The following is an 11667-nucleotide window of genomic DNA, read 5'->3' as shown; positions in this document are numbered from 1 at the left end:
TTGTCACTTGCTATACCTCTGCCTTCATCTCTTGCCCCTATGATCTTACCACCGATTTCACTTGAAGAAGCAATGTTGCCTAATGAATAGAGCATAGGCCTGGGAGTCAGAAGGACAAGGGTTCTAATCCTGGCTCTGCCCCTTGTATGCTGTATGACTTTGGGCAAGTCACTTACCTTCTCCATGCCTCAGTTGCCTCATCTGTAAAATGATGATTAAGATGAATATTAAGACTGTGAACTCTATGTGGGACAGGGACTGTGACCAACCTGATTAACTTGTGTCTGCCCCAGCACTTAATACAGTGCCCAGCCGATAGTAAGAATTTAACAAATATCATTAAAAAATTGAAGCCATTAGGCCTTATTTCCTTAAAATTTCCCCTGCACCTCTCCAGTCCCACCCTCCTCCTGCCCCACTTTGACTCTTCCATCCTTCCCAGCAGTGTCTCAAGAGGCAAGCCCTTCTCCTCTTAAAATCTGCCTCCTCCACCTATGCCTCTTATCCCATCCCTTGTCATCTTGTCAAATCAATCCCTCCCCCGCCCATTTTACCTCCCTGACCACCATCTTTAACCCCTCACCCTCCAGGGGCACCTTCCCCATTGTTTTCAAACATTCCTAGGTAGACCCTACCCTTAGAAAAGTCTCAACCCCACAGAACACTCCAATTATTTCCCCATCTCCCTCCTACAGTTTCTCCCCAAACTCCTTGAGCAAGTTATTTATAGCCTCTGCCTCCACTTTCCTCCAAATCTCTCTTTGATACCCTGCAATCTGGCTTCTACCCCATCTACTTGATTTAAGCTGACCTCTTTGAGATCACCATTGATTTCCTTCTTGCCAGATCCAATGGCTTCTACTCCATCCTGATCCTCCTCAACCTCTCAACTGCCTTAGACACTATGAACCTCTCCCTTCTCCTGGAAACATTATCTAACCTTGGTTTTACTGCCACTGTCCTCTCCAGATTCCCCCATCTCTCTGGCTGCTCATTCTCAGTCTCTTTCCCAGGCTCCTCTTCTGCCTTCCAACTCCCTTACCATGGGTGTGCATCAGGACTCAGTTCTGGGTCCCCTTCTATTCTCCATCTACACCCACTCCCTTGGAGAACTCACTTACTCCTATGGCTTCATCTCTACACAGATTCCCAAATCTGCCTCTCCAGCCCTGACCCCTCTCCTTCTCTGCAGCTTTACCATTCTTCCCATCTTCAGGACATCCCATCTTGGATATCTCACCACCAACACCCCAAACTTAACATCTCCAAAAAAGAATTCCTCATCTTGCCAATCAAATCCTGACCTAGTCCAGACTTTTCCACCGCCATAGACAACACCATCACCCTGTCTCTCAAGCCCATAACCTCGACATTATCCTCAATTCACCTCATTCATTCAACCCACATATTTTGTCTGTCACCAAAACCTGTTGGAGCTACTTTCACATCATCTCTAGCATCTGCCCTTTCCTTCCCATCCAAACTACTACCATGCTGATCCAATCATTTCTCCCATTCTGCCTTTACAGCATCAGCCTCCTCAATGAACTCTCTGCCTCCCGCCTCTCCCCTCTCCAGTCCGTATTTCGCTCTGCTGCTCCGATCATTTTTCTATAAAACTATTCAGTCCAAGTCTCCCCACTCCTCCAAAACCTCCAGTGGTTGCCCATCCATCTCATCCATCTCCGCAACAAACAGAAACTCTTTACCGTCAGCACTGTAGATGCACAACCAGTTCTCCGCCACCGATCCTACTTAGCTGATCTACTGCAACCCAGCCACTTCACTCCTTCAAAGCCAATCTGCTCACTGTACCTCGATCTCACCTGTCTGGCCTCTGACACATTCCCCTCGTCCTCTCTCCTCGCTCCAGTCTATTCTTCATTCCACTGCCCGGCTCATCTTACTGCAGAAACGCTCTGGGCATGTCACTCCCCTTCTTAAAAACCTCCAGTGGTTGCCTATCGACCTCCGCACGAACAAAAACTTCTCACTCTGAGCTTCGAGGCCTTCCAACACCTTGCCCCCTCCTACCTCTCCTCCCTTCTCTCTTTCTACCGCCCACCCCGCACGCTCCGCTCCTCTGCCGCCCACCTCCTCAACGTCCCCCGTTCTCGCCTATCCCGCCGTTGACCCCCGGACCACGTCCTCCCGCTGTTCTGGAATGCCCTCCCTCCTCACCTCCGCCAAACTCATTCTCTTCCCCTCTTCAAAGCCCTACTGAGAGCTCACCCCCTCCAAGAGGCCTTCCCAGACTGAGCTTCCTCTTTTCCCTCTGCTCCCTCTGTCCCCTTCTACAGCCCCCTTCACCTCCCTTCAGCTAAGCCCCCTTCCCCCCTTCCCTCTGCTCCTCCCCCTCTCCCTTCCCCTCCCCTCAGCATTGTGCTCGTCTACTCATTTGTATGTATTGTTATTATCTTATTTATTTTGCTAATGAGATGTACATCACCTTGATTCTATTTATTGCTACTGTTTTAATGAGATGTCCATCCTCTTGATTCTATTTATTCCTATTGTTCTTGTCTGTCTGTCTCCCCCGATTAGACTGTAAGCCCGTCAATGGGCAGGGACTGTCTCTATCTGTTGCCGATTTGTACATTTCAAGCGCTTAGTACAGTGCTCTGCACATAGTAAGCGCTCAATAAATACTATCGAATGAATGAATGAATCCTCCTTCTGGCCTTAAATTCCATCTCTCTTCATATATGAAATCACCACTCACCCTATCTTCAGAACTCTACTTAAATCCCATCTCTTCCACGAGGCCTTTCCTGATTAACCCCTTCGACCGCCCATCTGCATTGCTTATGCACTTGGATCTATACTCCTCAAGCACTTTGATATTCACCTCACCCCAAACCGCCCAGCACTTTTGCCTTTATCTCTGTAGTCTGTCATTTCCCTTATCTTTAATTCTATTTAATAATGTTGGTATTTGTTAAGCGCTTACTATGCGCCGAGCACTGTTCTAAGCGCTGGGGTAGAGCCAGGGGAAACAGGTTGTCCCATGTGGGGCTCACAGTCTTCATCCCCATTTTACAGATGAGGTAACTGAGGCACCGAGAAGTGAAGTGACTTGGGACAAGTGGCAGAGCCAGGATTCAAACCCATGGCCTCTGACTCCAAAGTCCGTGCTCTTTCCACTGAGCCACGCTGCTTCTCTTAATAAGCCCGTCAAACGTCAGGGACTGTCTCTATCTGTTGCCGACTTGTTCATTCCAAGCGCTAAGTACAGTGCTCTGCACATAGTAAGCACTCAATAAATACTATTGAATAATGTTGGTATTTGTTAAGCGCTTACTCTGTGCCGAGCACTGTCCTAAGCGCTGGGGTACATACAGGGTAATCAGGTTGTCCCACGTGAGGCTCACAGTTAATCCCCATTAGACAGATGAGGTAACTGAGGCACAGAGAAGTTAAGTTAGTTGCCCACAGTCACACAGCTAACAAGTGGCAGAGCTGGGATTCGAACTCATGACCTCTGACTCCCAAGCCCGTGCTCTTTCCACTGAGCCACGCTGCTTCTCTATTTAATCTCTGTCTTCCCCTTTAGTCTATAAATTCCTTGTGGGCAGAACAACAATAATAATAATAATAATGATGATGATGATGAGTGTTAAGCGCTTACTATGTGCAGAACACTGTTCTAAGCGCTGGGGTAGATACAGGGTAATCAGGTTGTCCCACGTGAGGCTCACAGTCAATCCCCATTTTACAGATGAAGCAACTGAGGCCCAGAGAAGTTAAGTGAATTGCCCAGTCACACAGCTGACAGGTGGAAGAACCGGGATTCGAACCTATGACCTCTGACTCCCAAGCCCAGGCTCTTTCCACTGAACTACGCTGCTTCTCTATAGCTAACCACTCTGTTGCTCCCAGTTCTTAGTACAGTTCTCTGCACACATTAAGGTCCCCCCATTGATTTATTGATTGACTGAATGATTTATAAGTTCCTTCTGTGATTCTATTGATCTTTATTCATTCAATAGTATTTATTGAGGGCTTGCTATGTGCAGAACACTGTACTAAGCGCTTGGAATGTACAAATCGGTAACAGATCTTGATGATATTGATGCCAGACTAGTTTTGTTTTGTTGTCAGTCTCCCCCGTTTAGACTGTGAGCCCCTCGTTGGGCAGGGATTGTCCCTACCTGTTGCCGAATTGTACATTCTAATCGCTTAGTACTGTGCTGTGCACATTGTAAGCGCTCAATAAAGACGATTGGATGAATGAATGTTTACCAACTCTGCTTTATTGTATGCTCCCAAGAACTTAGTACAATGCTCTGCACACAGTAAGCGCTCAATAAACATGATTGAATGAAAGTAAGCACTCAATAAAGATGATTGTTTGAGTGCCCGATTGATTAATCAGGACATCCAGATCCTAATTCCTGTTCTGCTACTTTATGGCTGTGTGACCTTGGGTAAGTCACTTACCTTCTCTTTGCCTCATTTTTCTCATCTAGAGAATGGGGATAAACTATCTGTTCTCCCTTTAGAGTAGCCTGTGAGTCCCTCATGGTACAGGAACTGTGTCCTGTCTGATTATATTGTATCCACAACAGCACCTACCACAGGTCTTGGCACATAGTAGACGTTTGCTTAATGCCAATATGATTATCGGTAAAGGAACGGAAAATTGTTTTCCGATGGAGGTTAGTCTTTTCCGCTTTCATCCCTTTCCAGGTTGTTTGCAGTATGTAGTTTTCTTTTTGTCACCCTTTTCTCCATGACAAAGTAGTACTCAAAGAAATAACAGTGTTCAAAGTATGTAAATCTAGTCTTAACAAATTAAAAAGGTGTTTCTGTTGATGAGAGCCGATAGAGCATTGATAGATTGGAACACACTTCAGGCTTCAAAATCACCTTCACGTTTCATTCTTGACACTTGCCTTGGAAAGAGAAGTGGATGGAGAAATGAACAGGTTAGGTTATAATTTGACTATCTCCTTTTTATTTTAAGTGGTCTTTTACTAGCAGGTTCTAAGGCTTACACATTTCTTAAAGCAATGGCTGAATGCCGACAGTCGAACTGTCCTTTGGGAAAGAAAGATGCTTCTTGGTGATAATTGTACATTTGGCTAAATTAAAAATAGCTATTTTACCTGCAGTCTGGTTTCAAACAGGCAGGTACTGTATTTAACAGGTGCCTGTCCATTTTCTATTATTTGTTCAGGAGGAGGCTTGGTTCATTCATTCAATCGTATTTATTGAGCGCTTACTGTGTGCAGAGCGCTGTACTAAGCTCTTGGGAAGTACAATTCAGCAACAAATAGAGACAATCCCTGCCCACCACAGGCTGAACTGTAACATGTTTTAACTTAGTGGAAGAATCACCACATGCCCCTCATTCTGCTGTGAGGCAAATGACACTTGTAAGGGGGAGGGGGATGGGTGATTCCCCACTGCCCAGCTGGGTAATTTCCTCAGGAGATGTAAGTTTAAACTTTCCTTCCTTGACCAAGATTGTTCCACTTTGTAGTGAAGACCAGATGGACCGAGCTTTTGGTATAAAATTGAGGAAGTATGCCGTCAGGGCTCAATTCAAAGGAGTACAGAATTGCCATTGTTAAGTGCCTAGAAGAGGAAAGGAAGAGAGAAGCTCTCCGTTAAAAAAAAAAAAAAAAGTATTCCTTTGTGTAAAGATTTGCCTACTTTTTCATCTCCTCTCCTTCTCTCCTTCTTTTCTTTTTCCTTTTGCAGATTTTATAGCTCTTTTTCCCGAGTTCTCACTGGTCCGCACACAGGAAATACCGAGGATGAAAAATCCCGTAGAACAGGTGGATCGAAAATTGAGAAAACAGTTCTGAATTCCGACTAGTCTGGCGTAGCTATACAAACAAGACAGTCATCATCGTCGTCAGGGTTAGTAACAGGAGGACCAGGAGAAACAGTCCACATGGGATCAGAACGAAGAATGTCAGGGACCAGGTTGAGAAAAGAGGGTCACTTCCATCATATTTGAAAACCCTGCCCAACTCGGCGTGCAGGTGGTTTTAACCAGGAGTCCAAGTTATACTTTTTGAAAAATGATCCATATTCTCCTTTCATTCCATTATATTTCAGATACTTTATTTTAAATTTTACGTGACTTCTAACTTTGATTTTGTAACCATCACTCGCAAGGATACATTTAAGAATCCCAGAGGTTTAAATCTATAAAAGTTTTCGAATTTACTCCTTGGGTCCCTTGAGGAGTAGCGTGGCTTAGTGGAAAGATCCCGGGCTTGGGAGTCACAGGACATGGGTTCTAATCCCACTCTGCCACTTGTCTGCTCTGTGATCTTAGGCGAGCCACTTCACGTCTCTGTGCCTCAGTTCCCTCCTCTGTAAAATGGGGATTAAGATGTGAACTCCACAAAGGACAGCCCGATTACCTTGGATCTACCCCAGCGCTTAGAACGGTGCTTGGCACTTAGTAAACGATGAACAAATATTTAACTATTATTATTAACTGGGGTGGATGAAATCTCAGGGGTAGGGCCGGGGGGGAGGGGGGGGGGGAACGGGGACGAATAAAAACACCTCTGGATTGAAAGTGTGAGTGGCAAACATTGGGAGATTGTGTTTTATCTGTCATTGGTGGGTTATCGATGTGTTGTACATATGCCTATGTGCATATATGTAACTATATGCCAAGCACTGTTCTAAACGCGGGGGTAGATGGAAGATAATCCGGTTGGACCCAGCCCTTGTCCCACATGGGCCTCCAGGTCTCCCGATTAGACTGCGAGCCCGTCATGGGGCAGGGACCGTCTCTATCTGTTGCCGACTTGTCCATTCCAAGCGCTTAGTACAGTGCTCTGCACACCGTAAGCGCTCAATAAATACTATTGACTGACTCTGTTCTCAGCGCTGGGATAGATACAAGGTAATCAGGTTGTCCCAAGTAGGGCTCCCAGTCTTCGCCCCCGTTTTCCAGATGAGGTCCCCCGGGGCCCAAGAGAAGCGAAGTGACTCTCGCAGGGTCCCGCAGCAGACCAGCGGCGGGGTCGGGATTAGAACCCACGCCCCGGACCTCCCGGTGTCCACCCCCGTTTTGCAGATGTGGTCCCTGAAGCCCAGAGAAGCGAGGTGACTCTCCCAGGGTCCCACAGCGGACCAGTGGCGGGGTCGGGATTAGAACCCAAGCCCCGGACCCCCCGGTATCCACCCCCGTTTTGCAGAGGAGGTCCCTGGGGCCCAAGAGAAGAGAAGGGAGTCCCCCAGGGTCCCACAGCGGACCAGTGGCGGGGTCGGGATTAGAACCCACGCCTCGACCCTCCCGGTGTCCACCCCCGTTTTGCAGAGGAGGTCCCTGGGGCTCAGGAGAAGAGAAGGGAGTCTCGCCGGGTGTCACGGCGGACCAGCGGCGGGGCCGGAATTAGAACCCACGCCCCGGCCCTCCCGGTCTCCACCCCCGTTTTGCAGATGAGGTCCCCCGGGGCCCTAGAAAAGCGAAGTGACTCTCGCGGGGTCCCGCAGGCGACGAGCGGCGGGGCCGGGATTAGAACCCACGGCCCGGCCCTCCGCGGCGTTGGGAGGGGCGCGGGAGGGGGGAGCGGGCGGCAGTTGGGAGGCGGCGGCGGCGGCGGCGGCGGGAAGGGACAGACGGACACGGACACCGAGAGAGGGAGAGAGGGAGAGAGGGGGGTTGGCCGGCTGCGCCGCTTGGGGCCGGATCGGGCGGGCCCGGGCCGGGGGGCGGCCGGACGATGGAGCCCCGGCCGGCGACGGCGGGGGGCGAGGGGGGCGAGGGGGCCCGGGCACCGGGGGCCGAGGGGGGCCGGACCCGCCGGGCCCGCCGCTCCTGCCCGTCCTGCCCGTCCTGCCGGTGCCTCCGGCCCGTGCGCCCCGCCCGCCGCCCCCCGGCCCGCGGCCCCCCGGCCCGCGGCCCCCCGGCCCGCCGCCCCCCGGCCCGCCGCCCCCCGGCCCGCGGCCCCCCGGCCCGCCTCCTGCTGCTCCTCTGCCCGCTGGCCGGCCTCATCCTCCCCTCCGCGCAGCTACGCTTGCACCCCCGCCAAGGTAAACGCCCCCCACCCCAACACCCCCGGCCCGAACCCCGGCTGGCCCTCCGGATGACCCTCCGGCTGTCCCCCCTGCTGGCCCTCCGGATGACCCCCCGACCCGACCCCCGACTGTCCCTCCGGATGACCCTCCGGTGGACCCCCCGACCCGGCCGACCCCCCGACTGTCCCCTCGGCTGTCCCTCCGGGTGACCCTGCGGCTGACCCCCCCGGCCGTCCCCCCGGATGACCCCCCCACCCCTCGACTGTCCCCCCGACCCGGCTGACCCCCCGCCCTCCCTCCTCGGAGTTTCCCTTCCCCCCCTCGCCTCCCCTCGCCTCCCCTCGCCTCCCCTCGCCTCCCCTCGCCTCCCCTCGCCTCGCCTCGCCTCGCCTCCCCGCTTCTAGGTTGGAAGTCCGGGCTCGCTTTCCCACGGGTCGGGCCAGTGGTCTGCACGCACAGAGCGCTCGGCAAATAATGATTCTAGTGACGGTGGCGTCTGTGAAGCGCTTACTAGGTGCCAAGCGGGCTGCTAAGCGCTGGAGAGGAGAGAAGGTGATCGGGTCGTCCCGCGTGGGGCTCACGGGCTTCACCCCCATTTTAATAATAATAATAATAATAATCATGTTGGTATTTGTTAAGCGCTTACTATGTGCCCAGCACTGTTCTAAGCGCTGGAGTAGACACAGGGGAATCAGGTTGTCCCACGTGGGGCTCACAGTCTTCATCCCCATTTTACAGATTCAGGTTGTCCCACGTGGGGCTCACGGTCTTCATCCCCATTTTACAGATGAGGTAAACTGAGGCACAGAGCAGTGAAGTGACTTACCCACAGTCCCCCAGCTGACAAGTGGCAGAGCTGGGATTCGAACTCACGATCTCTGACTCCAAAGCCCGGGCTCTTTCCACTGAGCCACGCCGCTTCTCTACAGATGAGGGAACTGAGGCACGGAGAAGAATAAGTTAGCGCTCAGGAAATACTACTGAATGAATAATAATGATAAGGGTGGTATTTGTTAAGCGCTCACGAGGTGCCAAGCACTGTTCCGAGCGCTGGGGCAGATAGAAGGTGATCGGGTTGTCCCACGTGGGGCTCACGGTCTTCATCCCCATTTTAGAGATGAGGGAACCGAGGCACAGAGAAGAAGAAGAAGAATGATGATAGTATTTGTTAAGCGCTTACTAGGTAGCAAGCGCTGTTCTCAGCGCTGGGGGAGATAGAAGGTGATCGGATTGTCCTCCGTGGGGCTCACGGTCTTCGTCCCCATCTTACAGATGAGGGAACCGGGGCACAGAGAATAATAATAATAATGATGATAGTATTGGTGAAGCGCTTACTAGGTGCCAAGCACTGTTCTAAGCGCTGGAGAGGCTAGAGGGTGATCGGTTTGTCCCACGTGGGACCCAAGGTCTTAATTCCCATTTTACGGAGGGGAGGTCACTGAGGCACAGAGAAGTTAAGTGACTTGCCCAGAGTCATACAGCTGACAAGTGGCTGGGGCGGGATTTGAACCCATGACCGCTGACTCCCAAGCGCGGGCTTTTTCCAGTGAGCCACGTGGCTTCTCTGCGATTGAATGAGTGAATGAGTGAATGAATGAATGAATGACACCCCCCCTCCCCTCCCCCCCGGCCCCTTCCCCCGGCGGAGCGTCTGATGTGGGGCAAAGTTAAATGACTTGGCCAGGGTCACTCAGGGTCACAGGGGGCTCGGTGATCTGGGCTGCTGGGATGGGGGAGTCCACAACCCTCAGGACCCGAGGCGTCGAAACAGGGGCACATATATCGATGCCTGTTTGCCTGTCTTGATGTCTGCCCCCTGCCCCCCCATAATAATAATAATAATTCTGGTATTTGTTAAGTGCTTACTGGGTGCGAAGCACTGTGTTCTAAGCGCTGGGGCTGTGAGCCCGTTGTTGGGCAGGGTTTGTCTCTTTCTGTTGCTGACTTGTACATTCCAAGCGCTCAGTACAGTGTTCTGCACCTAGTAAGCGCTCCGTAAATACGACTGAATGAATAGTGAGCAGGTTGGCCCACGTGGGGTTTACGGTCTTCATCCCCATTTTTACAGACGGGAACTGAGGCACAGAGATGTGAGGTGACTTGCCCAAGGTCACACAGCAGACAAGTGGCGGAGCCGGGATTAATTAATTTTGGTATTTGTTAAGCGCTTACTGTGTGCAGAGCACTGTTCTAAGCGCTGGGATAGATAACAGAATAATCAGGTTGTCCCACATGAGGCTCACAGTTAATCCCCATTTTACAGATGAGGGAACTGAGGCACAGAGAAGTTGAATGACTTGCCCACAGTCACACAGCTGACAGGTGGCAGAGGCGGGATTCGAACCCATACCTCTGGCTCCCAATCCCAGCCTCTTTCTACTGAGCCCCGCTGCTTCTCGTCCTTTGACTCCCAAGCCCAGGCTCTTTCCACTGAGCCACGCTGCTTCTCTAGACTGTAAGTGTTGCGGGCAGGGATGGTCTTTCCCTTTAGTGCTGTATTGTACTTTCCAAGCGCTTAGTACAGTGCTCTACACACAGTAAGTGCTCAATAAATACAGTTGACTCGAGCGAATGAATGAACGGGCCTGGGAGGCAGCGGGACCTGGGTTCTAATCCCGATTCGGCCGCTCGGGTTTCCCTGGGCGAGTCACTTCGCCTCTCTGCACTGTGTCCAACCCGATTTGCTTGTATTAATAATGATTGGGGTATTTGTTAAGCGTTTACTATGTGCCAGGCCCTGTACTAAGCACTGGGGTGGAAAACAAGTAAATCGAGCTGGACACAGTGCCTGTCCCATGTGAGGCTCTCGGTCTCAATCTCCATTTTACAGATGAGGTAACTGAGACCCAGAGAAGCGAAGTGAGTTAGTTGCCCAAGGTCACCCAGCAGACCAGTGACAGAGCGGAATTAGAACCCAGGACCTTCTGACTCCCAGCCCTGTGCTCTATCCACTGAGCCATGCGCCTCCCCAGTGCTTGGTACACTGCCTGGCACATAGTAAGTGTTTAGCAGATAGTGTTATTATTATTATTATTATTATTGTGCTCTGTACCTCTGTTCCCTCATCTGTAAAATGGGGATGAAAACTGTGAGCCCCATGTGGGACATGGACTACGTCCAGCCTGATCAGGCAGCATCTACCCCCGCATTTAGCACAGTGCCTGGCACATAGTAAGCGCTCACCAGATGCCATAATTATCGTTATTCTCTGGACCTCTGTTCCCTCGTCTGTAAAATGGGGCTGAAGACTGTGAGCCCCATGAGGGACGGGGACTACGTCCAGCCTGATTAGCCAGCATCAATCCCAAGGTTCGGCACAGTGGCTGGCTCCTAATAATAATAATAATGTTGGTATTTGTTAAGCACTTACTATGTGCAGAGCACTGTTCTAAGCGCTGGGGGAGACACAGGGGAATCAGGATGTCCCACGTGAGGCTCACAGTTAATCCCCATTTTACAGATGAGGGAACTGAGGCCCAGTGAAGTGAAGTGACTTGCCCACAGTCCCACAGCTGACAAGTGGCCGAGCCGGGATTCGAACTCATGACCTCTGACTCCAAAGCCCGGGCTCTTTCCACTGAGCCACGCTGCTAAGCGCTAAACAGATTACCCCCCCCCCCCCACCCCCCACAGGTCGGGGGTCCCGGAGCCCGGTCGGGGGTCCGAGGGCCGGCG

General features: G+C 51.5%; 1 protein-coding gene across 1 annotated transcript in view; it reads left to right on the top strand.

Moving 5' to 3' along the window:
- The first annotated feature begins 4616 nt into the window (after positions 1-4616).
- Positions 4617-11667, top strand: part of ADAMTS20 (ADAM metallopeptidase with thrombospondin type 1 motif 20) — a 198095-nt gene continuing 191044 nt past the window's right edge. Inside the window, exons 1-2 of the mRNA XM_039914736.1 lie at positions 4617-4658; positions 6070-6151. Of these exons, the coding sequence (XP_039770670.1) occupies positions 4617-4658; positions 6070-6151 (124 nt within the window). The remainder of the gene's footprint in view (positions 4659-6069; positions 6152-11667) is intronic.

The sequence above is a fragment of the Ornithorhynchus anatinus genome, chromosome 2, assembly GCF_004115215.2.
Source record: "Ornithorhynchus anatinus isolate Pmale09 chromosome 2, mOrnAna1.pri.v4, whole genome shotgun sequence".
In the NCBI taxonomy this organism is placed as follows: Eukaryota; Metazoa; Chordata; class Mammalia; order Monotremata; family Ornithorhynchidae; genus Ornithorhynchus; species Ornithorhynchus anatinus.
This window is presented reverse-complemented; position numbering and strand designations above follow the sequence as displayed.